We start from the raw sequence: 27,675 nt of genomic DNA, 5'->3' as shown, positions 1-27,675 counted from the left end.
ACTGTTGACTGTCTAAAGTTTCAGCTGACAGTGTGGGTGGGTAATATGTAATTGCACAAATAAGGCCACTGATGCAGTTATTTTCACGCACAATGAGTCTTAATGAAAACTGTTGTTTCAAGTCACTTCGTACCTCTATACCTGGAGATCTACCGATGACGAATTGCACTGCGTGTGATGCGGTTTCTTAGCCCGTTTTTAACTTTCTCGTTACAGCACTACCGTGTTTCACAGATCTCCTGTGATTCCCGCAACCGGGTCGTACTATTCATTGGCATCGGGGCCGCACGGAAATTATCGTGTGATTTTGAACAAGATATTTCGCTCACATTGGCCTACACCTAGAGAAGTCGAACTATGGAGTCAGTCTTTCTCCCACGTTCTCCACGATAAATGTAAGTGACCCATGTTTTTGTACGGTATTCTTAATAGTCACTTTGAGTAGCACAAGCTGCATGAATAAACTAAGGAAACTGACAAATCAGTTAGGCGACCACCTCGAGGATTTATTATGTGCCATGTAAATACATGGAGAGCAGATAAGGAATGTTCCAGGGGGCGGATTAGTAGTGAGCAGCAATCATATCTGTTGAACCTGACACTTTTCATGCGGTAACTAAAGCTGCCACTAAAAATACAGGTCACCCTTGGTTTTGCACAATAATCTGAACGTCGTTTGCCAGAACATAGAAAATCACTCTTCGGAAAAACGCCGTCCTATCTTCCTGACCTGTAAAGTATCAGAGGCCTAATCGATCAAGGTCAGAAACGGCTGTCGCCAGAATGAATTTGTTACGGTTCGGTCACGCAGCGAGCAAACAATATGATAATGCGGATTGTGGCAATACTCTATCCCCAGCTATGTTGCTTGATACAGACTCCTAGCACGGCGAATAGTAAGAAGACGAGAACCTCGGACACAAACTTTAATAATCCAACAACACACGATCAACAGGCGATGCCCAGAGCTTCCGAACCCAAGTCAGTGGAAAGAATGGTATCCTGTACGTGGTCGGATCTAAATTTCCTTGGAGTATCAATAGGCCATTGATTTTTCATAGTTTGACCTTGAAGATGCCAGGAGTTCGCTAGCACACATAAAAACAGCGTTTTCTGGGGGATATTGATATCCCCAACAGAATTGTTATTCCCTAGTCAGTCACAACTGAAAACATCAGTTCTCAGTTGCTTGAGAACATCATAAACGAGCGATTCAGCTGGGTTCCAGATGAGCCTCTCGAAAGAACCAAATTAGTTTGCGGATGAGTGTATATTCGCCAACTTCGTGCAATTTGGTTTCAAGTAGAACATAAGGTTGACGGAAACCCGGGGACTGTGCCTACCTGATGACCCCCAAGAAGGGCGAAACCGGTCGTGGGCTGTCGATGGATTTTCAGCAACCTTATGAGTAGTACATTACAAATATACATCTATAGGTTTACTTTAACTGATCCAAAGCAGAGCGTCTAAGAGGAATAAAATTCAAAGGAATGGAGTAAAATTTCAATAATCCACCTGGCCTGTGTGAAGCAAAGAAAACGGTCGAACCGCAAGGTCTTCAACTTGTAGTCCGGAGGTTGGCGGTTTGGATCTACCTAGAGATCCTGCAGATCCACACTGCTCACACTTCCAACAACGATAAACCAGCTGTACATTGCTTCTCGACTTTCCGGCTCAAATTTACCTACAGGACTGAATCTCATTTGAAATCTCCCAGTACCGAACAAATGTATCATTTTAAAACGCGTCGATCCATATAATTCTACAGCTTTCTCGCACTTTTTAATTGAGGAAGTTTGATACATTCCCGCACTGCTGAACGTCATAGCCTTCAGATGCACTTTGGTAACTGTCGGTCTGCTTAAAATATCTGACCTCGATGACACAAGAGCAAGACTGTCCTAGATAGTGCAAAATGATCCATGTGGTTGTCACATTTTCGGTCTCCAGCCAGTTTCATAGTTGATTGACGTACTTCTCAGTAAAGATCATTTAGATTTCATTAAATATTATCCGGAAGCTTTATGTGAAAAAGTGGATCCCTAAGGTCCGAAATTCGGATGTGAAAACCACAAGGAATTCAAAACAAATTCTCAAGGCTAGGGTAACAGTTGAGAACAGGTGCATGTTTCAATAAATCACGTCTTGTCCACAACTAAGCTAACAGAATCATTAATCAATATACTCATGACCCGAGTTCAACCTGTAGGCGCTGGATGTAACATTACGACTTCGGTGCTTCTCGGTACTCCTGCTTCGTCTTTTCCCTTGATGGAAATGTTCACTTTCTGAATTTATCCGGTCCAAATTCATTTTCGTTCAGCGTGCCCATTGAACTTAGACACTTTGAAATCCATCTTTTCGACTATCACTAAGTCCAGTGTGGAAGCCTCTATCTGTTGTCAAGCTTGGCGTGATGGGAGCTAGGACGATTTTCGAAGATTATGTGTTTTGTGAAGTCTCCATGCTGAACATCGCCCGCTAAAATTTTGCTACACCGAATGAGTAAGACATGAACAGCAGTTTGAATGAACTTTGTGGGGGACTAGTAATTCTAAATTACTGAATTGTCGTTGGTTCACCTGTGAATTAAATGGTCGCACCGCTCTTGTGGGTGGCATTGTAAAAATCTGGTCATACAAACGACAGCTGAGTACCCTTATACCATCTTCTTTTAAGTTCTAACGACCGTGTTTTCAGGCGTATAGGTTTACTTTAATTGATCCAAAGTAGAGCGTCCAAGAGGAATAAAACTCAAAGGAATGGAGTAAAATTTCAATAATCCACCTGGCCTGTGTGAAGCAAAGAAAACGGTCGAACCGCAAGGTCTTCAACTTGTAGTCCGGAGGTTGGCGGTTTGGATCTACCTAGAGATCCTGCAGATCCACACTGCTCACACTTCCAACAACGATAAACCAGCTGTACATTGCTTCTCGACTTTCCGGCTCAAATTTACCTACAGGACTGAATCTCATTTGAAATCTCCCAGTACCGAACAAATGTATCATTTTAAAACGCGTCGATCCATATAATTCTACAGCTTTCTCGCACTTTTTAATTGAGGAAGTTTGATACATTCCCGCACTGCTGAACGTCATAGCCTTCAGATGCACTTTGGTAACTGTCGGTCTGCTTAAAATATCTGACCTCGATGACACAAGAGCAAGACTGTCCTAGATAGTGCAAAATGATCCATGTGGTTGTCACATTTTCGGTCTCCAGCCAGTTTCATAGTTGATTGACGTACTTCTCAGTAAAGATCATTTAGATTTCATTAAATATTATCCGGAAGCTTTATGTGAAAAAGTGGATCCCTAAGGTCCGAAATTCGGATGTGAAAACCACAAGGAATTCAAAACAAATTCTCAAGGCTAGGGTAACAGTTGAGAACAGGTGCATGTTTCAATAAATCACGTCTTGTCCACAACTAAGCTAACAGAATCATTAATCAATATACTCATGACCCGAGTTCAACCTGTAGGCGCTGGATGTAACATTACGACTTCGGTGCTTCTCGGTACTCCTGCTTCGTCTTTTCCCTTGATGGAAATGTTCACTTTCTGAATTTATCCGGTCCAAATTCATTTTCGTTCAGCGTGCCCATTGAACTTAGACACTTTGAAATCCATCTTTTCGACTATCACTAAGTCCAGTGTGGAAGCCTCTATCTGTTGTCAAGCTTGGCGTGATGGGAGCTAGGACGATTTTCGAAGATTATGTGTTTTGTGAAGTCTCCATGCTGAACATCGCCCGCTAAAATTTTGCTACACCGAATGAGTAAGACATGAACAGCAGTTTGAATGAACTTTGTGGGGGACTAGTAATTCTAAATTACTGAATTGTCGTTGGTTCACCTGTGAATTAAATGGTCGCACCGCTCTTGTGGGTGGCATTGTAAAAATCTGGTCATACAAACGACAGCTGAGTACCCTTATACCATCTTCTTTTAAGTTCTAACGACCGTGTTTTCAGGCGACAATTTAAAGTCGGGTGTTACTTCGGCAATATTCCGTCCACAGTCACATAACTGACTGGACCAAATAAAATTTCAGCATAATTCATACAGTTTAAAAATTCATGACAAATTATCGAGGTATTTGTATAGCCTGACGTGGCTAGTGAAATTCTTATGAAACAAAGCGCCTGTTTTTTGACGCCGTGAGTCCCGATACCGGTACACAGAACGCATAAAATATTTTCGTACTCTTGAACACGTACACCAGCAGCTTCTGCAGTGATCAAACAAAGCTTCTGCATACTCTCAAAACTTCAAACTGGGCTTGAAAGCCCTTTTGACCTCGACCTCGGAGATTACCCCACAGTTTAATCGATATGTCTCCGCAGAATAGGATAACTTGATGACTACCAACAAACAGTCCAGCAAACGAGACTTTCCCCAAGATTTTGCCTGAACGAAGGACAAATCGGTGGGATGACTCGTGACTTGTCCATAATAAATGCCTTTTTACACTTTACGTTATATCTGTTGATTCGCCAAACCGTGGTATCTGCTGCTGACCCGCTCCAGTGCCTAGTGCCGGAAAAAAGGCTCGCAGAAGGGAATACAACAGCTATATTCCGAACAAGCGAGTGAGTGCGTGCGAATAAGAGACCAAAAGTTACAACTGCCCCACGCTATTTAAAGGCGACTTTCTGACATTGATCCGGGCTGTCTGATAGGCGTTAGCGAACACCCATCATCATCGATCCTGCCTCTATGAAATGCCTGAACGCTGATCACATTCGGTCGTGCTTCTGTGGCGTGCATAAACACTCATCGGCTTTTGCTGAATTGATTGAATGACTGACTGGCCTGGATGCTTGCCGGCTTTTCTATTGCGATTTTGGTGGAGTTTTAGGGTCCCAGTAGGTTCCGGGCTTTCTGAGGTCAGTTTCGGGAATCTGACCTTCCAATTAAGCATTCTAAGCTAAACTTTACTGGTCGGGTCACGTTTGCGGAGTTACACCAGTTATATGGGTTACCGAGCAATCAATACCTTTTGGATCGCAAAAGCAAAATCGTTTAGGAAAACTGCTTCACACAATTTCTAATCACAGCAGCTTCTCGGTCACTCGCAAAGTGTATCACTTGATTGAATAACAAATTTTATTCGGCACTGATCACGTACATGTTTGATGGGGGGACTATCCGAGAGGAAGAAAGCGGTCTTCTTGAAAGGGGGGATAAGCCTACTAGGGAGATTTTTGCATCGCAATAAAAGAAGCACTATAAAAACGCGACACTGTTTGTGTGTGAACCAGTCCCCATCTATTTTTTGGAAACAGGATTTTCCTGCGTGCTGCATTACTTGATTTTTTGTGCAACAAAGTTAGGAAAGCACTATCTGAGAGTAGTGATTTGGTAAGGGAAACCTCAAGGGTGACGGATTCAAATATGTAAAATACTGATAAAAAATTTCCTAATATGGAAGAACAAAGTAACCAGTGCTAATAAGTACTATTCCAGGTACTGAAGGTGACGTGACGGAGCAGTGCTTTTGTGCCAGTGAGACAGTGTTGTGCCACCAGGAAGCAGCTTGTTTTGAACTTCGGAATGTGCTGAAAATCTGTCTGCTTCTCAGTGAGGAACACAATCAGGCGAATCACAAGTCAGCGACAAGAACCAGGCAAACTACACAAAGGTGCACTTTGTATTTCACATTTTCTTCCATAGAAGAAACCTATGGGGTACTGGACAAGGGACAAGGCATGTCTACTCACCAGATTCTTCAGTCCTACTCAAGCCTAAATAATAATTTTCTGGGACGTTTTGTGGTGTTTTTTCCGTTGTAGCTATTCTGGCTCAGTCGTCTTTCACGTGACAGTCTGCATATAAGGACCCAAGACCGGAAGAGCAGTTGTAAAACCAGTAGCTTTGAGGAAACAGCGTTATATTACAGTAACAGTCAGCAGAATGCGATGCAAGTTTGGCCTGAGTGATATGCCTACGCGTCATCTGGAAAGAAAGGCACTTGTTATCTGAAGATTTTCAATTGCATCGTCATTCACTCTTGTTCCCCGAGAGACGCCAACAGACTAGGATAATCTGAAAGGACACGTTTGTCACTATGGACTTAGGGTGTGCTAGCACATTTTAAACCACTATTGTACCCAACTATATGAAAAGGGAAATTTCAGAGTTTATGGTTTAATTCCGGACTATTGAGTCGGTCTCTCTAAGCGAGTGCTGTAAAATCTATCAACTGCAAGTTCTCATGCCCAAGTGCAATAGGTACTCTTGATTTAGCAAATCCATTTAAATACAGCTTTTGTAGACCCTAATATACGAAAGTCGTCTTAGGATGAATAAAACGCCAGACATGGTGTGGCAACTTCTTACCCCAAAAAATTCTGAACATCAACTTGACTCGAGTGCTTCGAGAAGAAGAAAATCCACGATGGTTATGATTCTCAAGGATTTTAAATCGATAACAGAAGTGTGGGAACGAGAATCTCCTCACGAGTTAGCTTTCCAGTGAGAGGTCATCCGTTAATGCTCCCTTTCTCTTTGAACCTTCTATTCTTATAGACTATTTTGGAGCGATTTTTCTGTTCACGTGAAACACAGGCAACTAAACAAAGTTAATTTGGCCAGCGTGTCACAACTCTTACACATTTATCAGTCATCTGGTCACAAGTCAACTAGCCTAAATTAGGTGGATAGCTAATTATCCTTAAATTATCCTCAACGAATCTTCGTGAAACATTTACCGCAAACTGTCATCTATTTTCATAAGAATAAAGCCGTCAGTCGCGTGAGTTGGGGAGCGCTTTGAAAACACTGATTCGAAGATTTGTCAAAACAAGCGGGTAAATTATGGAGTCGTTGTAACGTAGGCCTGAATTGGGCCTACCAGGCTACGCGATAAGTAGGAGGGAGAAGACCAAGAACACGGTTGCGCTCTCAGGCAAACATGCAGAGATAGTGCGTATATATATAGGATGGCTGAGTGGTCCAATTTGGTTACTCGCTTTGCTCGTCCTTGTCCAGCTAATGGAGATTTTCCTGTCGTGACCATTTTCACACCTGCTCCGCCGTTCACATGCTGCTAATCAATTCTTGGTAGGCTGTGCCCGCTATCCGGGATGTATGGTGACCGATGGTGAAGTTAGGAACGCGTCGTTCTCTGCACATACACTTTTCGTGTCTGGACGCGTCCTCACAGAAGGTTAACTGATTAGCAAGACATGAATATTCCTCTTTAACTGTGATGAAGACTTACACGTGTTGGATAACGGGCACAAACTTAAATTAACTAATTCGAAGTGAGCGCTATGCTTCATATTCAATACAGTGGAAGAAGCCTCATATCAAAGGCTGAGTTGAATTTCGGCTACAAGGCTGGTAAGCTTGGAATGCATTCTCGATCAAACTGAAATGACTGCTGGACGACCGTTTACACTAAGAAAAGTTCTCATTCAAATTGGCCCAGACCTGAAGAATTACTCGTCAGCTGTGATACAAATTTACGACCGTCACTCCCTGACCTCTAGGTTATGATGCTCGCTCATCCGCAATGAACAGAATCGCCACCGACACCTTTTGAAGCAGAACGTGATGTGCCTAACGTTGAGCCAATTCCAGTAATGGATCCATCTATCTTGCTAGTCATAACACTCATCAACCCGACCTGACCACTAGGTCAACTAATCGATACGCAAACATGACGTAGCCCTCAGTAAAGAACAAGCGTTCCCAACGAGATTTTTCATCTGAATTCAAACTTGACAACCCATGTACCTTGTTCAACTGGCCTACTGAAGCACTCGTGTTGAAAGTGAAATAACGTACACCCAAAATTCGAACGACCAAATAATGTCAAATTTCCTGGCCGAGACGACGCTGGCGTGCTACTCAGATATTCCCTGCTTCAGCTGAGTTCACAGTAAAGAATTCAAGATATATATTTTTCTGGTTCGCAGTAGCAGATGACGGAAACTGAAGGCCGAAAGTTTTATTCAACCTTATAGCTAGTGAACCTTTTTAAACATAGCTTTAGAAATTCATTCACAATCAACTTCAAAAAAATGAAAACTTTGATCTCCAGATAGTTTGCACTCAATTGCGCGACAAAATTACCATCAAACGACATTTCACCCGTGATGGGTGTCTCGGCAGAATTATGGATATCACATGAGTTTATCATTTTATCCAACTGGTTTCAAGCGTAATAGAGGTGTGAGTGGCTTCTGTGTAGCTGGTGATGTCTTTCTGGTTCTGGCATCAATAAACTGGAAAGATTGGAGTAAATGAAAGTCCTTACGTGATTGGTAGGTGGGCTGAAATGTGCACAAATAAGTTTCATCCGACCGAGATTGTTTAAACTTCATAAAGCTGACTTTTTCACTCTATGAAATATCCGTGCTTCTATTCTCCAGCAATTTCGTATTCTGAAACAAGAGTTGTGGGTAATCCCCTGGTCTGTGTTTCACGCCTTTCGGTTCCACCCAGCAACCAGAAATACACATTTGAGGGAGCCATTGAAAGCACGCTGGTGATTCACGATGGTCTCCTATAAAACCAATAAGCATGGAAGTCGATTCTCTACATTGGGTCATATGAATAGTCGTGATAAAAGAAATTACAGGCATACTCGTTGCAGATAAGCGAATTCTTGAAACTTGGTGTCGTTTGGGTGGTGGCTGGCGGTGTTAGTGTACACCATGTGATAGATCAGCATTCAGTGAATCAAAATGTTATCTCGGAAGCTACGGCGTTTTTGAGGTTAACGGAATCCCGCACTTCAGACGACGATGTTCCGTATTTCAATGAAGCGTTGTATTTGTCCAACCATGTTGCTGTCAACATGGTGGCAAGCGGTGATTGGAAGATCGTCTATATTCATTTTCAGACGTAACCAGAATGATCAGCCAATGCTTCGCGTATTGCTTGACAGCAATAGACCCGTTCCACCTACTGTTTTGTCTACTCCATCCAAAGGCAAGACCTATTATGGACCTATGTGGTTTGAACACATACGCAGAGAAATGTAACACTTTACCTCAAATGTTTTCCTTCTACACACAGCTTTGGAGAAATCGCCTATGCCGGGTGTGTTGCAGGTATCGTGCACTCAAGCGTGCGCCTATTGCGTCCTCTGCATTTGGATGCTGATTTTCAGGACATGCGTAATCTGAATCACCTTAGGCTGCTTGATCCAATAAACATATTGCACAACCTCCAGCATTTTTATAACGAACCAATAGCTAGCCGTGAATAAATTAATTAATGTATTAATAAATTAATACGTTAAAAACGGCCCACCGCAAAGCTCCGTTAGATTTTCTGAAGTTTCAGTCTTGTGATACGTTTCCCCTAACCTAGGTTCGTCTCAGAGAAACAGAACGAAAGATCATGTGGCCTTATGAAGGCTTACACGGATGACCATAGGACTAGTGAACCGAAGAATCATACTCATAAATTCGACAAGGAATAATTTTATTCCCGAACCAAACCAGCCACCAGTGATTACTCGCTGGCCGGCGATAATTGATAGAACTTGCAATGTTACTTCTACTTTCATGTTCAAAAGATGTGAGAAAGTTGGCGCAGGTCCCCTGTCGACTAACAAAAAAGTTACAGTCACGATCCTCCAATTTTCCATTAATTTCTCGGTGATCCACCCAGAGCCACTGGTCAAGTCGATTTTAGTGTGCTGAAAATTCAGATGGTCTTAGCTGGTCTTGGTCTGGAGACTTAGTTTCACCTGAAAGCGCAGCAATCTTTTCCTTCCTTCGAGTTTTATTATACTTCTTTAAACAGCCGGAATTCTCGTATTTCGGGAGTTTCTGCGAACGGAGTTTAGCGATGAAAATATTGAATTCTGGCTTATTTGCGAAGACTTTCGAAATAGCGTTGGTTCGAAGAAGTTGCAAACTCGGGCACAGAAAATTTTCAATGAATTTGTTGCTGCACAAGCCAAGCGAGAGGTGAGTTGCTTTTTGTCTACTCTGAATAGCTTGTGACATTTTCGGTTGTTCATTGCCATTAATCATTAATATCCAGTTAATTACAACTCTCGACGTACCAAGCACCATAAATAAGAGATTAGTATCATAATACTGAGCTGTCTTACATTGCAAAGGACTCAGCATGCTCATAACATCAATTGGGCCATGTCTACAGCCACGAATACTTTCGGAGCTCTTTTGATTAAAACATTCGAAAACCAGTAACAATATTATTTATATGCGTGTAGAACAAAGTTGTTCGGAAAATTGGTTGTTGATCAAGTGGTAACGGAGTTCCGAGAAATTATTATTGTGCAGCAGACTCTAATGCGAAATCATGAGGCTTGAATGCTACTTTTCAATAACTGATTGTAAAGCTCAATGTGAGCTTTGTAGTGAAATCATTTTCTGTATTTGTTTGTGACCGGTCTGCCACATAGGTTGGTTACATTTGCACTAAAGCTTAGTCACTCGCGATCATTCAGAAATTGAGTGACCAGAAAGCAGGTCAGTGGAGAAAAAAGCTGGAAAAACGTATGAGGTTCCTGTTCATCAAATAGGTTTGAATCTATATGAAGAGTCTCACGAGTTTCCACACTGTAGTCCTTTAAATTGAGTCCAGTTTCCTGATACCTCTAAGCTCATTATAGTTTATTTCGTGAAAGAATTCCTAACTTGTCTTCGGTTATCACAACTTTATATTTTCCGTCCTTAGGGGAATCCAGCAGCTTCATTTTGAATTCCGCCATGAATGAATAAACTAGGTAGCTTGGTCGCACATAAACACACGTAAACATCAAGAACTGATGACAAAATATGCTGCGACATAACTGCATAAGCCGCTTAAATTAAGGTCTTTTCTTCCTACCGATTAGGAGAAATGTTGTTAGAACCCAATTAGAACGCAGCACCATCAGTTCCAACATCCTGTGGTGTGCCTTCACTATAGTGTAATAACCCACAACCGGTCCTTTTGGCCTATTTGTCTTTTCGGCCATACTCTCTGAAAGTGAAAAACACTGGATGCCGCCGGACATTGTACTGTCGAAACGTCTCACAAATCAGCCATCTGGAATATTTATTTTCAAGGCTGCTGGTTAGACGACTTTGAAATTTTGAGAAACATTACAAACAGTCAACAGAAGTACTGTTTTGGTATAGCAGTGGAGGGATAAAATCGTGCCATTTTGAAACATTTGGAGGTAGGCGGTCGCAGATCCTTTAGTTCGGGTTAGAGTATACTTGATATACTACTGTATACTTGGGCGAATATATGAAATTTATTGCTAAAAGCTACTTGTTTCTATTGAGTTCGTATGCTGCAAGAAAGTCCGAACTGATGTCCACTCCGTCACACTTGGGGAAAGGCTTTCATATAAGCTCTCTGCTTTAAGAACCGTAAAGAGACTATCACGGGCTAAATGTCCCCTGTGAGCCTATCATATCTATCACACCACTTTGAGTGGGTTCAACTAATCCTTTAAGTCATTGCACACCATGCCACATCTTTTAGATGGTCTTGGCATTCATGTTTCTGATGCCATCGTAGAACATTGTCCTACTAACCGGTAATACCATTTCGAATGGCACAACAGACTTGACTGGTAAAATCATGAGAAATGAAATCAGGATCCTTGCTTTCGTACAGCATTGGCAGGTAAAGGACGAGAAATTGTTTATAAATTATCACCTTTTGTCACTAAGAGGCAAAATTTTACGTTTGCGGAATGAAACTGTTCATCAGGGAGGCAATTGCTGGCGATTGCATTCAGATGTTATGCTACCAATTGGTCTAGAAAGTATGCTATCGCAGCTGAAGGAGTTGCTTGACACTGTTGTATCAAACACCTTCTGGTACTACATAGAGTTATCGAATAGGATCTAAGTCAGTTGGCTTCATAAGGAAAACAAACCCGGAAGTGAAGAAGCAAATCTTTGAACATTTTTATTCTTTTACAAACAACGGCCGAAAAACAAATAGTTTAACTAATCACATTATCAAAAGCCCACTGGAAGCGTTTTACGTGAGGTGTACTATGCTTGATTATGTGGGTTTACGATGAGACAATAATGACCCACCTCAAAAGTTGTCAAGAGGGCTAAGATTGTGTAATCCACTTTCCATATATTTTCCAAGCCCATACTAATTTGTTGTAAGTGGCCACCGACAAACTGAGTGCGAAATGCCCAACAACTTTGAGGTCTTTCTATGGCTGGCGTTGCCGGCTAGTACACCCCGAAAACACTCACCTCATTCGTTGACATTCCGTTATAATCGCGGTATTCTCTCCAATCGTGAAAATCACGTCAATGCAAACATCCTTTTCCTTGAAGGTAGAACTTTCGGTGTACAACTTAGATCGAGTTTTGTTAAACAGATTGACCAAATCTTTCATATCACGTGAAGCCATGCGGTCAAAATTGGATCACAAATGCATGCCAACTTACGAGTATCTCTTACACTGAAACAGCGGATCGGCAATTAGAGGACAAGGTCATAATTCGCTCGGATGGTGATGAATAATGGATTTTTCGTCCCAAAATTGTGCTGCTAGAAGCTGATAGAGAATTAGCATATGTGGTTGTTCAGATTGTCCAGACAATACAGAATGATTTTTTTGCTCCGATGTATATGGGTGCATATTATGAATCCCTTCAACATCCACAAACAAGTAAGAATGGTTCCAACGTGAGGACAAAACCTTGAACTATCCCTCTGAATTCAACGTTGGATGATTGCCGTAAATCATTAGTCATTGTGCTCGTGCACAAACTGATGTTTACGGTCAAAGGACTTAGTCTACCAGGTATGTCACAAGGTGGACGAAGCTGAAAGCGGGATTTCGATTGTCAGTCCCTCCTGCTAACAAACAAAAAACTTCATTTGATGAAAAATGCGGAATCATGGGCTCGTACGTTTATCAATCCTAGACCGTTCTCATGGAGACAGAACCGACCTAAGCAACTGCATAGTTGAATGTCTTTGTCTCATTGGATGCCTTCACGCCTCCCAGTGTTTTCATACTGGGATACTAGATGTCGAGCTCGTTTGGTGGCTCGCTGTATGAAATGTTGTCAAGTAAATGGATATTCTGGTATTCTCTTGGCCTGTGGAATATGGACCTATGGACTAATTTTCTAAGTAATGAGACATGAAAGACCTTCTTTTGTACACTTCTTTCATCCTAGCCCCGCCATATCTGGGTTCATCATTAGAACAGTTCTTGTTTGTTCTGTTGGTCAGCGGTTGTACTACAGATCTTTCCATACTTACTGGACCAGGTGAGCAGGAGCATCGGCCTCCACCAGAATTGGTTGTTGAACTTTACAACAAAATCGAAAGTGCTAGTGTTTCGTTCCCGTGGAGTTTGGTGTTGTAATGACACCATTCCTTCAGGCATAGCGAAAACTGCCCTACAAACGTTTCCATATTGCACGTAATTAAGTTGACGTTTCTCTTTATAAAAGCACTTCGATTTGGTAAATACCGGGCCAAGACACTACCCCATATACTCCGCTGAAGCACCTCAAGATGGATGGCACTTCGTAGTCTCACTTCACCACTTGCTAAGAATGTAGACCAGCAACTAACCCGAGAATTTGAGTAAAAAATTTCACCAAAATTTACACTAAAATTAGGCAGGGGAAATCATAAACCCGACTAATCATAATGCAACGTGAAATCTGTCAGTTTGGGCTGCGTTGTACTTGAACAAAATTAAGAAGTGTCTTGCGGGCTAGTCGCCTGATCACTAAACGTAACAATAACACTTATCATGTATTAAATGAATGCTCTGATGCTTTGTGAGTCCAGCAATACAACCACTGACCATGTGTAATCATGTGAATTAATTTAATAGGTATCACCCATCTATTGATCGCTTGGGCAGTTACTGGATCAAGCCTAGTGGCAAGGTTGGCTAACGTTCAAAAGTGTGATACCGTCAAAAATCCTTCTGTAGCATAAACGAGGGGAACATCTCGTTCCTGCAACATCTAACTTTTTGAGCTGATAAAGTCAAGCGAAGAAATTTTTGAAATGGCCGTTTAGCCTCAATAGTTTACATCGGAATGCGAAACACCTTATGATTCACCATGATTCAATAAAGGACCTCGGTCTAAAAATGGTTTCCATTTAATCAGCGAAATATTTCGCTTTACGACTAAATAACTGTCAACGAAAGGTCGTTAAAAATAGCTCATGTGTAATTCATGACCTTTTTTGCTCAACAGGTTAATCTGGATTCAAGCACTCGCCTTCAACTGGAAAAAGACATGGATTCTGTCACGAAAAATACGTTTGACCAAAGTCAAAAACGCATTCAAGCTCTGATGGAAAAAGACTCATATTCACGATTTCTTCGCTCTGAATTATATTCTGCCACACTTGAACTAAGTCGTGAACAGGAGGCTCTCAGAAACCAACCGAATCGCCTCGGTTTGGATCTGCGTGCCCTGAGGTTTGGCCCCGTCAGTTTTAGAAAAACCACGGAATCGACTGAGTACAGCAGAGACTCAGCAGTTCCTGGTCTGCTTCCGCAAGTGAAAACACCCAGGAAAATTGCTGGCTCATCCGCTCAACACGAAACTGGTAGTCATTCGGCACCTTCCTCACCGAAACAACAAAGGGCTGGTTTATATTGATCTCCTGAATCAATGAATCGGTAGATCTGGATCATACTGAACAAAAAATATTTCTCATTCTGTGCATTTGTTATTTGCCTCCGTGGGTTTTATCCGAGCTGTATGTTGCTGGCAAATTTAGTGTAAATACCATTCGACACAGCGCAGTCATTATGTTGGAAAAAATCCGGTACATATTTCCGGTGAAATCCACTTGTCCTTAACACAATTTCTGTACATTTCTACCATAATAACTCTGTCTATTAGATTTTAAAAACATGTATGCGTTAACATTATGGAAGTATGACTTCAGGAACTTCCGGTGGTATTTCTGGTGTTCTCTATGGGGGGATGATGCATCTTGCCTTTCCAAAGTAATCACGTTGGTGAAGACTTGCAAGGTTCATCGTTGAGGAGCTGACAAAAAAAGCGTGAATTACTAAGTGTCTGTGGTAGTGGCCTTGCCCCGAACTCAGACAACTTTTTATTGTGCGGAAGGACTATCCATTCGAATGGTTGATCTTGATGTTTTTAATGTTGTTGGGGAGTTTTTTCATTGGTCTACCCTTGATTAAGCTCCTGGGATATCCGCTGTATTGAGATGTAAGACAGAGGTAATCCAGGTAGAACATAAGGTTGAAAGAAACTCGGGGACTGCGCCTACCTGACGAGCCCCAAGGAGGACAAAACCGGTCGTGGGCTGTCGAAGAGTTTTCAGCAACCTTGTGAGTAGCTTCCTTTATTGAGGTAATTCTCTTCTTTTCATCTGATTTCCGCTATACTGCAGTTGGTCCCAGCTCTTTTAACCTGAATTGGAACACGACTTTTCTTGATGTGTGTTAGTGTAGTTAGTGGTAGTGTAGAATTTAGGCAGTGTGTCTTTTCTGATATGCACACGTTTGAAGACTTCCGTCCGCGTGTGTGCACATGAGTACCTCTAGAAATCGTATTATCTTATTTCTGGCTGTAAATTTGATACCTTCAAATATCGTGCTGAGCGTTTCGTGTGCGTCTTACAGCATTTTGCTTCACAATGACAAAAGTATCGTCTGTGTTTTGTCTTATTAAGTTCGTCGGTTAGTGGTGAAGGACGCAATGTAGTGTAAGAAACTTCTGACATCGTCCGAGCTTTTTATCTGGGTGTCCTTGAGTTTAATCATGGTTTAGTAATGGCACAAAAACCCCAAGGTGTGTGATACCGTACTATAAGTAGAAGCATTGGTCAGGTATGGTCATAGCAGCATTGGTCGCAGGGGTGTACGTTTGCTTTCTATGTGTTCCTTTCTTTTTGAGCAAACCCGAAAATCCAATTTTCAACGACAGAAGACGTTGAAAAAGCGTTGCGGACATAAACTGTAAAAAACAGGGGAGTCTGACCTTACTGAAGAAAACGTTTAGGATAACAGGCTCCTCGTTGTGATGAGTAAAATTCGAAGGGCGTGCTATTAAAAAGCTACGGATCGCAATAAATAACTTTGAACAAGAACAGTCATTCAGTAGAGCAGGAGATTACCGTAGGTTCCCACAGATGGGTATTTTAGAGGCCTTGTTTCCTCGAGTATCCTAATGTACCGTTCGGTGGATTATTGCTATGTACGAGTACCTAGAACTTTCCACACTATGTTATATGCAGGGGCTGTTTTCAATGAAAACCTTTTGCGAGAAAATATAAAATCTGTCATATTTTACGTGGTACTTTTGGCAGAATTGAGTGCATGCATCGGTCAACTTTAAACATAAACCCATGCGACTTCTGAAAATCATGGGCGATTCAGTCTTTTGAGACGTGATGCAGTGCAATTGTATTCAATGTGCTTGAATGCAGTTCTGCAGAATCTGCGTGGCTGTTGGCGTAAGGTAAATCTGCCAAACACTTAAATCAGTAGTCGAAGCCCTCATATGTATTCGGAGCTCCCGTTTAATGAGGAATTTTTCCGGTAGCAGTTATGTATTGGTATGAGAACCTTACTAAGGATATGTCTTTTGCTTGCTTGTTCATTTAGCAACAATGACCTAACCAAAATAAGCCTTGGTTTCGCGAAGTGTGCAGTAGCACGTTCACTTTACTACATTCATTTACCTAATTATTCAAATCTGTGGAGAGCGCAAGCAGTTGATTTTGCACTTATATGTTGCTTCTCGGTTGATCATAATTGCAGACAAGATGGATAGGGATCATTCGGGGGTACAAATCGGTAACATTGGCAGATTTAGCTTCACCAGTACTTGATTAACTCACGTGGCCTGTATCTGGTCCTCTTGTCAGATCAAATTAAACGAATCGAATCCAGGGTTAGTACTTCCGCTCCGCTAGTTTGAGGTCTATGTAATGTGTGTCCGTCCTTTAGTCTCAAGCATGTGGTCCTACTGAGCCGCAGTCCAAAATGTGCACTAGGACAAAACCTTTCAGTGAGAATTGATTGACTGTCTACCCGACTGCGTGATGAGTACAGAGGATACAAATTTTGTTCCACAACGGCATTTAACACTAATTGTTCTGAAAGTGTAGTGGTTAAGGATTCTCAACGGCGTCAAACGCTAATGAATACACAGGTGCACAGGCTATGCCGTAAATAATATAGCCAAGTTAGACTTCGCCTCTTCGTTGACCCGTGTATTTGATGTACGTTTTGAGCGATCGTGTGAATATTTCTTTAAGAATTGTCAGCAAGGAGGTCGCCTGAAAGTTCAAAGTTTCATTGTAGTTCATTTAGGCCTTAAAAATTAGTGCGTTTACCACTATTCTTCTAAATCTGTACACATCTACAGTTTTGGTAAGGTCGAAAAGATCCCGATTACGCATTTTGCCACAAAATCACATGTAAAAACTCAATTCAGTCGTAATACTATGTTGAATACCTATAGTACTTACCTACTTACCAGTCGTATGTTTTCGTTTACTCAACGTTTACTTTAACTTTGCAGTTCCAGCGTCTGCCGAATTTTTCTTTTCCGTGGATCAGCATCTCCGGTATGTAACCTAATGCTCTGTTGAGAGCGTTCCGTGAAAGAAAAGGTCTAGTCTCGGATCTGACTGTTACCGTAGAACCGGGACAGAATAAAAAACGGCTTCTGACGTACAATGAGTTGACTGAATAAGTTAGAACCAATTTTGGAAGATACCTTAAATTACATATCAACTTGGTTTTTACAAGATACTCACCGAAATCCTAGCTGAGTCACTCGTTTATGGTGCTGTTCTTCACCTGAATGTGCTGTGCCAGCCTGCCTCATGTTTCAGTTAGTACAAAATGTAGGATATCGCAATGAATTGTTTAGAAGTAGCACGCTACTAATAAGATTTTTGGTGACTATTTGGTAGCCTACGACCTACTTCTTTCTTCGCAGGGGGCGCAGTTTCCGAAGAAAATCTTCATAGACGGGAGAATCAGCCGGCATTCAGACGTAGTGTGTTACGTCTATATGAGTTGAAACCATCTTTTACTTATTTGTCTCTGAAACCAGTTGCTAAATTCGCACAACTAAAAACCGTTCAAAAATGACAGTTAAATTTGGAAAACAGCGTAAGTATTTTAATTACTTCGTTAGAAGCACCGCCCCTCCTTCTATTATTACATATGGAAAACGCGGTAGACAACAATTTGCATCATTAAACTTTATAGTAAAAATATTTATGTTCAATCAGTTGCCAGTTTAAACGGCAGTTACCTCTACCCAATTTTAGGGATGACCAACATAGTTATACCAAACAGACCCGTAAAATATGGTATTAAACCACCGGCCTGTGTGAAATCGAAGTATATTTTTCCAAACAGTTGCAAACAGTTGATTGTTTTTTGGTACATTATAAAAGAAACCTAAATCTTACTGAAACCACTTGTTTTATTGTTCTGAATTTTGCACAGAATAATCATATTAAATCAACAGTGTCCTTCACGTCAGTCGTTTTTACTTTGAGAGCTACACAACGAGTATCGCCAACAAATTGATGTATGGAATAAACGGCTTCCTAGGTTGACATACTAGATTTCATAGTCACACTAACTCTCGACTGCGACCAACATTTTTTTAAAAAATGTTGCATTTCAGTTTTAAAATAGGCATTGCATGAAGTAGTGCTCTTTGCAACATTTCCTTACCAGGTTGACAGTTTACAGGCTGATAAGCGGCAATGCGTTAATACTACACTCTTCATGGACATCATACTGAAACTTCGCTTTGGGGCGAATGTAACAACTGTTCCCACACTCAGTCCACGGGCCTGCCGTGATATGGGTACGGATCTACTAACGTGATATTTTTAGTTGTCAAAATTTCAACTTTCATTGTAATGGGTTACGCTACCAAATCTTGTGGATAGAATCACATTTAAGGAGGACAGAAATCACACCAGCCAAAACAAATATGGCGTCAAGCAGCGTTTAAACCACTTAACACATGCATTTGTAAGATATGATACGGTCGAGGCGAGCCGAATGTGGTACTGTTCATTGGTGCCAGTGTAGACACAAGAAAAAAAAGAGAATCGTGCAGAGGCGTGCGTTTGTATTATCAGCATATCAATGAAATTCAAGTGTCATTCATGAAGTACCTTCTGCCTTCCTACCACAATATGGTTCTGGGAGCCATCACAGAGTTTGGGCGGTGTTGGTGAAGTTGACTAAACGGTTCGCCAGCTACATATTTGGAAGTCAAGAAAACTTGCCTCAGTCTAACTGTTTACATTTGACGGTTAGAATACTGTAGGTTAAATGGACTGGGTCAAGGCAGGTCTGGCTGCAAGTTGCGAAAATTCACATGGTGATGGCTAAAATTCCGAGTACATTGCCCATTTTGTCGTCTTATCTCAATATTTCTAATCACCGCCCAGCTGACCATCCTCCAAACCTCTTGGTCCACTAGCGAATGTTTGCCTCAACTAGAATGAAGGTCTTGCTTTTCAGAATTCCGCTGGAGGCTATCAATAAAACGTTTATGCCCCCTAGTTCAAACTCCGCTAGTCCCATGATTAGAGATGGGTTTCTCTCTTTTTCCTCAAATGATTGATTTTAGTATCATGGAGCATATATTAGATGTCAGCTTCAAGACCACAGAGGCCGTCAAATTCCTTTTGGTCCACCATTCTGGACGCAGAAGTGATATGCGTGCACTCTCCAAATAGCAAGGTTGTGAACTCAACGCACGAAAGCCACACAAAACACTCCAGCGAAATTGATCTGTTTCCCAGAACATGGGATACTGGCTCTTTTACTGACTGAAATTTTTAGGGTAATTAGGGTGCATCAATCGCACACTCAATTATTTTCGGACATTTCTAAAGCGCACTATCTGATTTTCTCGGATACATTTTCATACATTCTCTTGCTCTCAGATTTAATCACTCGCTTACTGTTCCAGTAGGCATGGCAACAAACATAACATAACAAGCTAAGTAGGAAAACCAGATAGGCGGATTTACAGGCTTTGTTAGCATAATGACGGTAAAGAAATAGCTTATAAGCCTTTTCGTGAGTAGCTTCAAAGTGAGAACTTGGTCTGTATATTTCGTCCATAGGAGACCATATGGCTACGTGTGTGTGAGTACGCGCATGCTAGTGTGTGTGTGCTTACGATTGCGTGTCAATGTACGCCATAGCGTCTGGCCTGAATGCGTGGTATCTCCTTTGATTACATTAAGGGTTTTTGAATAATGTGCTGAGATGTGTGTACCCAGTCTGAAACCATCCCGTCGTAAATGTAGGATGGACAAAATGTAGGATGGACAAAATGTAGGTTTAGACAGCTTAGACAGAAATCAGTCAATCTTGGAACGCAGTTCAAAACACCCTGCTTTACAATCAACATGAGAATATAGAATGACCGATGGCGTGTCAGTTTGGTTAACAGATCTCACCATTAATAGTGTTCCAAGCGGTCAGTGGAAATACTTGCGCACAGTGCGGATAAGTAAAGAACCATCGTGACTTAGCGCTTGGGACAGAACATCCCAATACAATGGACAGCTTGAGAACAGTCAATTGTTATTCCAAGCAGCTCATAATGCTTGTGATGAATGTGGCGAGTAGACGGCCTGTCAGAATTCTGTAAAAGACGCCAGCTGGTTATATTAAGTAACAAAACTAATGTGCGGTCAGATACTTTCATCTAAGAATCCGCTTGAGGAATGACAAGTTTTGGTGATCTTAAGCCTCTTGAGATAGGAATGCACCACTTCTTTCTAACAAAACTCACTCACTGAGCATCATGAGTTAGAACAAATTTTGCTGATCCCAGTATTTAAGCGTGTGAAAAGAAGTTGAGTCGACGTACTATGGTAATTCAACAAGTAACTATTGACCCTCATCAAAATGCACTTCATTCCTAACTACGTACCAAGTGGTGAGAAATTCAACGATCTAACTGCGGTGTTCACAGTTAAACATATACCTACTGGAAGAAGCGGAATTTTGAGCATGGGAACGAATGACACCTGGTGCAAAGGACTCGAACCTGCGACATCTAGCTCATCACGAACAGCCTCCGTGGTGGATTGGCTTGTAGGGCTATCCGTGGAAATCGGGAGTTTGTGAGTTCAAGGTCCATCTAAGCATTTCGTGTTTTAGCTTGCAGTAAGTACGTTATATTCAAAATTTTTCAAACACTGTCTCGCTCATAATGAATTCGACCGAGTTGAAAGGGTGCAATAAATGGTAAGCTACTGTCTGTTTACTGTTCGAGATTCATACCGGTAATATCATTGCGTCAAGGTGATGTTACTGGAGTGATCTGCTTGCATATATCAGGAAATGGCGGAAAAAAGAGATTGCAGGTTCAGTGTATAGTATATATTGGCAGATGAAGTGCTATATTCCAGATAAATGCGACGTCAAACAAAACAGCGATCAATTTCACAGGAGATTTCATCCTGTAAAGCAAGGTAATCTATGGTGAAAAGCAGAGGAAAACTGCGTAGTTCTTACTTCATTATTGGAAGCCATTAGCAATGTGCGTTTCTTAGGAATCATCGAACCAATGGACTCCCGCTTATACGCCACCACAAAATATGCAAATAAACCACCTTCGCTCTCAAGGGATATATTAGGCAGGGATTCACACAACTTGTTCAACTGAGTTGAAAGTGCTACTACAGCTAAACCTGTGCTTGCAGCGTCCGCAGGTCATTAGATGAAGGCTGGTTGCCGGACTAGGCATTTGTAAACAGCCGATTTGATCACCCTCATAAATTCTTACACCGATTGAAGGCTTGCTCGTTTGTCGCGTTCCTTTATACGCCAAGTAGTTGTAGCTCCAAGTCTACGGACTGCAACTTTTATCGAGGATAAACCAACCCCTTATCCACCACCAAGGCCTCAGATGCAATAGCAGGGGCATTTTAACGAAGGCCTTCTCCGTTAGAGTGGCTTGATAACAACTCAACAAATTCACCACGGATTTAGCGACGGTCCTGTTCCACACACACACGTACGGAAAAGCTAATGCATCTGGTGAGGACTGGTATCTGTCCCCGGATCGGCTTGTTACACGAAACGAAACCGATGGACCACCGTGCACATTGAGATATGCCACGTACGGTTTGAGCCGAGCTGCATGTGAATCTACCGGTGTACCCTGTACACAGTGTAAACAGTAGTGAATAAAACAGGAGGATGAACGGGGAAGGGACAATTCTAAAATCACTAGCACGCATAGCTGGTAGCCCATAATTCGGAAATGTAGACAACTGAAGAATTAAGATGCACAGTTATCCGGTGACCAGCACCACTCATGGTGCATTCACAAGCAACAGAAATGCGGCTAAATGGTGCTAGTCATCCATCAGCCAGATGTGTACAGAAAGGTCACCCATTGCATCACCAACTTAACATTCCGGAATGTCTAAAGTGTCGGTGTCAATAATCTGCATATGGATACGCGAAACACGTGAATAGTTCGCAATCCCGAACATCACAGTGTAATGGGCGTATCATTATCCCCGAAAACCGTTTACTTTTCGAGTTATAGACAAATATGTTCGCGCATTTTCTCAAAATAACCACGCTTATTTCTTATTGACCACTTGCCCATTTTGTGTGCTAATCAATTATCATCCCTCAAGGTCGCCCAAAATGTATGTATTCGACGATGCTGCCGCCGTACTCTGCATTTGGTACAGGAAATAAAAGCTCTCTTTCGAAGTTCCGATCTTCTCTCTGGACTAGGACTGATTTGGCTCGCATCTGATGATTGCACCCGTTTAGATAAATAACAACACTACGACATATACGAAAACGACTTATGTGGCACTGAAATACGGGTAATATGACAACCATACCAGATCCACCCAGTGGTTTACAGCTCGCCTGGATTAGGACAGTGGGGGTAGATAAACAGGGTATTAAAAAGCCCTCTGGTGGCCGGATGACTCTTGAGGAGCACTTTGGGCACACACGTGGCTAGTTAATGGTATCCGCTATTCATCTTGCTCAAAACAAAGATGGTCGCAGAATGTCATTTCGTCCACTAACGTTGGTTTAGCACTGCGAAATATCCAAAACGTTGAGTAGGACTTTTCTGGCACAGATAGCAACAACCTGGCCCTTGAAGCCCTTGAAGTGAACCAAACCCACAATACATTCGAATGCTGCTGTTCGATTAGCCATGAGTTGATTTTCACCACAAGATGAAAGTCATTTAAAGTCATTTCTATCAACATCATGAGTGTAGAACACTGAATTACTCAGTTTGTAGTTGGGTAGGTTTTGGTATGTACAGCGATGATCAAGGAAAGGCACTTTTATCTGTTGTCTGATAAATTCAGAAAACCAGAGCACATTTGGCAAATTTAATTTATCCACCCACATCGCACCGAAGGGTCAAATGGTAGTCAGCTGTTCCAGTGCGACCAGCACAACCATGACCACGGGTGTTGCAGATACAGTTTATTCACACTTCAAATCCAATAACTCCCATAGTATGCCTCTTTTTGCAGGCTTCTGCTCTTTGCCTCTAAGGTGATCTTGTTGAAACGACGAACCACAGTCCGTATTGTTCCATACTGTGCCGTCCTGTTTTTTGCTACGTCCCTCACTTCATGAGATCTACATCAGCTGCATCCAGGTATCTTATTGAATCTTATGCCCCCGGTGTTTTGGGGTTTTGACACTCAGCTGATTATTTGACGATCTGTTGCCGTTCATCCAGTGTTCCATGCATATTGTATGGGTGAGTGTGATCATAGATTTGTAGCGACCCGGTCACCCACATACTTGACTGTTCAACTCAGTCGCTCACTGGATCGCGAGGCTTGTCTTTTTTGCACAAACACGTCGCATTAAGCTGACTCATCGGGCATCGATGGTCTGCACCGCCTAGTCAGCGTAGCAACCACTCATGTGCGGACGCGCCCACGTATACGCAATGGGACCTACATAAAGGGAAACCGAACCCAGTCAAGACACAGACTCGCGCGCGCGCAGGGAGCAAGGAGTCAGCCAAGCAGTCCAGGTCCACGGACAACCATGGAACAGTTGTAGCAGCCATACTGCGAAGAAAACACGTTCCCACCGTCCGGACTTTTTACCAAGGGACTCTCACATACGATAAGTTCCCTTTTGACTCGCTCCCATTTCGCATTGTATTTATTTTTATACGTATCGCAACCATGCTAAAAACCTCTATTAGTGCACATACACCTGATTTGTATTATGGCCATCATCAGCTGTGCACTAATACACTAACAATATCTGCTTGTTGAGTAAAATTATTACAACAGGTGTATATGCAAACAAGGGACTTATCGTTTTGCAGGTAGTTTGATAAATCCTGTTTTAAGTCCGGATGCAGGTTTCGTGTCTTCTTCGCTGTTGTGACAGCCACACGTAGTCCTGGATATCCATGTGTGAAGCGCCGTAAAGTCCTGGGCGGCTCTGCTCCGAGCTAGGCGACTTGCGAAGCTCTGTTGAGTTGTGTTGTGTTGCTGTGCTGTTATCCTATATGTAGGAACGTTTGCGTGTGTGTGGGTGTCAGCTCACGACTTGTTGCTACCTTATCGGACGGTAGACAATCGATGTCAGATGAGTCACCTTTGTGTTTCGTGATTTGTACGTTTAGGGAAACTTGGGGTCAAGAGCTTGACTGTGAGCTGTGTAGTGAAATGAGTCACGATTCTGTGGCGTGATTTGTGAGTGGAAGAAAAAAAAGACAGATCTCGTGATCTAGCGAGTGTCGGTGACCTGTACAGTTATGTGTGGTGAAAGGGTATCTACAAGTGCTCTATGGTTTCTCGTTACAACTAGTTTTCGGGTTCTAGTGGAGCATTAACAGCTTCTGCTCCATCACAAAGTGTCGGGCGGAAGACTTCCGTGCCCTGTAATCGTACCTGCACCAGACAGTACATTTTAAAGCTGCTCAAGTATTATGGATCGCATTGGGCGTGGTAAGGAATTCACTGCCGCACAAGAGAATAGATAAACCATCACCCTGTAGATGTGCAACCTGACCTCACACATAGGCACCGATTCTTCAAAAACCTATTCGTCGAGTTCGTCGCAGACAACGCCTGCTTTGGTAACAAGGGACCTCACGAATGATGGTCAATCAGCAGAGAGTGAGATTTAAGATTAGCAGAAGTTCGCGCAGTAGTCCACAACCTCCATTCTGCTGAGCAGGTTGACACAACGAAAGCCAACCTCTAGTTGATCAGGCCAAACTGCGTAGCAGCAGTGGCGGACTTCTCGGCTGGGTGCTGCATTTCATCTTTCGTGTGTGTGAACAGCATGCGGTTGGGCACAAACTCAAGGATGCGAACCTTATTCTAGTAAACCAAAACCATCGGAAAAGCACTCATCAAACAGATACTGAAACCGCACCTGAACAGCGTCACTAACGGAGGCTGCACCTACGATGACCATCAGTTAAGGATTGGAGTGAGCGGATGCAAGAACACCGCCTTCGGTGACGATCCATAGTCAAACATTCGTCGGCGAAATTCCGCTCTGCCAGCTCTGAGTGAGGTTGACAGGTTTTGGCACACAATATTTAGAAAGAGCCGGGCTTAATGGTTGAATAATTTGGTTTTCGTAAGGGGTGGAGAGGTCGGCGTTGTACGCGAGATTCTTCTTGAATCTCAGTGAAGTAGAAGTTGCGTCGTTACTTGTTTCCGAATACACTCGCTCTTGAGCATGTTAAGGTGTTATGATGCAACATTCCATATCCAGCGGTGTTTTGAATGGAGATGATACCCAGCAAACCACGCGTGACTGCCCCTTCCCAGCCAAGCCGAACGTCACTCCCAGATGTGACTCCTTACACTTTACACCATCCATCAACTGACTTATCCTCAATCGTCACAGTAAACTATACCATCAGCAATTAAACTTTTTATTTTTTTACAGGGAGTAGAGGAGTTGCGTCTGTGTTTCCAGTTGACTCATGTTGCTGTTTAGCATTTTACTGACCGCTCCTATGCTTTCCGCTTGTAATTAGTTTGTTCACCATAGTGACTCCTGCTTTATCACATGTATCTAGAGGCACACGCGATACCGATCTAGAGTTGCTTCATCCAGGCCTTTTTTAGGCTAGTTGTATACAAGTTACAACAGAACCACGCATATTACCATCAACCGAGGCCCAAATTATGGATAGTTTGTGAGATTTTCTCGCATTTTTAGACTTTACGAAATCATGTCACTTCTGCTGTACAACAGACTTTGAATAGACGTTTACTTCTAATGCTTTTCTGTCCCACCTAAGATGTAATCTTATCTCAAATATAACACCGATGAAATCGTCCCACACGGTATTAGGGTAAACTTTGACTGTCCCTGAAGCTTCCAGTCGGTGTGCATATAAGTTAGAAAATAGGATTATAAAATTTGACATACTGCAATTATTATTCAATAACCCTAAACCACCAAATTTCCGTTGCTTTTATGAAAATCAACACTATTTAATCCAACTTGATATCTTGTAGTTTTGATCACCATTCGCCTTGATCTCCGCCATCCACCTTACTGCAAAGGCCACCGGGTACTAGTATACTAGCATATATATTTTCAGGTTTCGAATATGTATTTTTGCCTCACTATGATGCAGCACGTGAGACCGGAGCCAAATGTGATGGAAACACATATTGCTACATGCGCACAACGCGTAAACTTTCACTTCTGAAACGCTCAGGATTTCACTGATAGCAGCATGCACTTTGGTATGCGTCTCGTAGTGTACACATGCACACATCGGCCGTATGTGATGGATACATCTAGAGTCAGATAGCAAAAAAAGGAAGAACGACACACCGAATGAGAACTTGTCAGCTGAATAAACGAGCAGGCGAATAGGCCAACACTCAACAATCAATTAGCCAGTATTTCCTGATCTGGAGCTTCCAGCCGTTACTTCATCCATTGAATTTTCCACTGGAGAGTTAGTCTCCGCCACTGAGAAACGCAAATACTGCGTACCATCGGTTGTATCAACGGAGAGCGACTACCTGATGTGTTTACATAACTTTGACATCTAATAAGGTGTTACGAGAAGACAGCGAGATTTATCAGTCTGTGTCTTGACGCACGAAACACCACAAGTGTTCATTGATAACATGCGCAAGTACACCGGTCCCTCTGTAAATAGGTTAACTTATCTCGTTTGTCTGCGTTGCCTCCACAAGAAGCTGGATGCTTCCACCGCTTGGATGCTTCCACCACTTTCCACACACTGTGAACATAACAGGCTGTCAAAACCAGTCTGATTCACAATCTCGGGCCTTTACGTGTTTCGCATTCCTCTAATAGACCAGTCTAGCTACGATCACTTTCGGCCTTTTAAGTTCCAAAGCCTTTATCTCCTGGCCTGCGTAACACTTAGCTTCATTTGCCTGTCTTGCTCAAGTTTACATAGGTAGGGTGGGAAAAGAAAAGCGAATCTACCATATTTTCAGACGTTGCGTGCATTGGTTTTTGTACATGCGCACAAGGTTGACGCACATGGGAGCAGCTGGAAGTTAGGCTGCGAAAAGTAAGAATGCAGAAAGTGCTACCTGAAAGGCGGGAGATATGGCATTTCACACCCAGAATTGAGAGCGGCGTAAACTGTGGAAATGGTGTTCGAAGACAAATATGTCACGTGGCCACTGTTCCGAATATCGCATTTAGTAACTAGCTT

General features: G+C 42.3%; 1 protein-coding gene across 1 annotated transcript in view; it reads left to right on the top strand.

Annotated features, from left to right (window-relative positions):
• The window catches only part of T265_05692 (hypothetical protein), a gene marked incomplete at both ends in the record, with an annotated part of 70,208 nt that extends 55,409 nt beyond the window's left edge, over positions 1 to 14,799 (top strand). Inside the window, 3 exons of the mRNA XM_009170761.1 lie at positions 217 to 395; positions 9,764 to 9,930; positions 14,185 to 14,799. Of these exons, the coding sequence (XP_009169025.1) occupies positions 217 to 395; positions 9,764 to 9,930; positions 14,185 to 14,595 (757 nt within the window). The remainder of the gene's footprint in view (positions 1 to 216; positions 396 to 9,763; positions 9,931 to 14,184) is intronic.
• Between the last annotated feature and the right edge of the window lie 12,876 nt (positions 14,800 to 27,675).

Source organism: Opisthorchis viverrini, assembly GCF_000715545.1.
Source record: "Opisthorchis viverrini unplaced genomic scaffold opera_v5_108, whole genome shotgun sequence".
Classification (NCBI taxonomy): domain Eukaryota; kingdom Metazoa; phylum Platyhelminthes; class Trematoda; order Opisthorchiida; family Opisthorchiidae; genus Opisthorchis; species Opisthorchis viverrini.
Note: the sequence above shows the minus strand (reverse complement) of the source record. Positions and strands in the feature narration are given on the sequence as shown.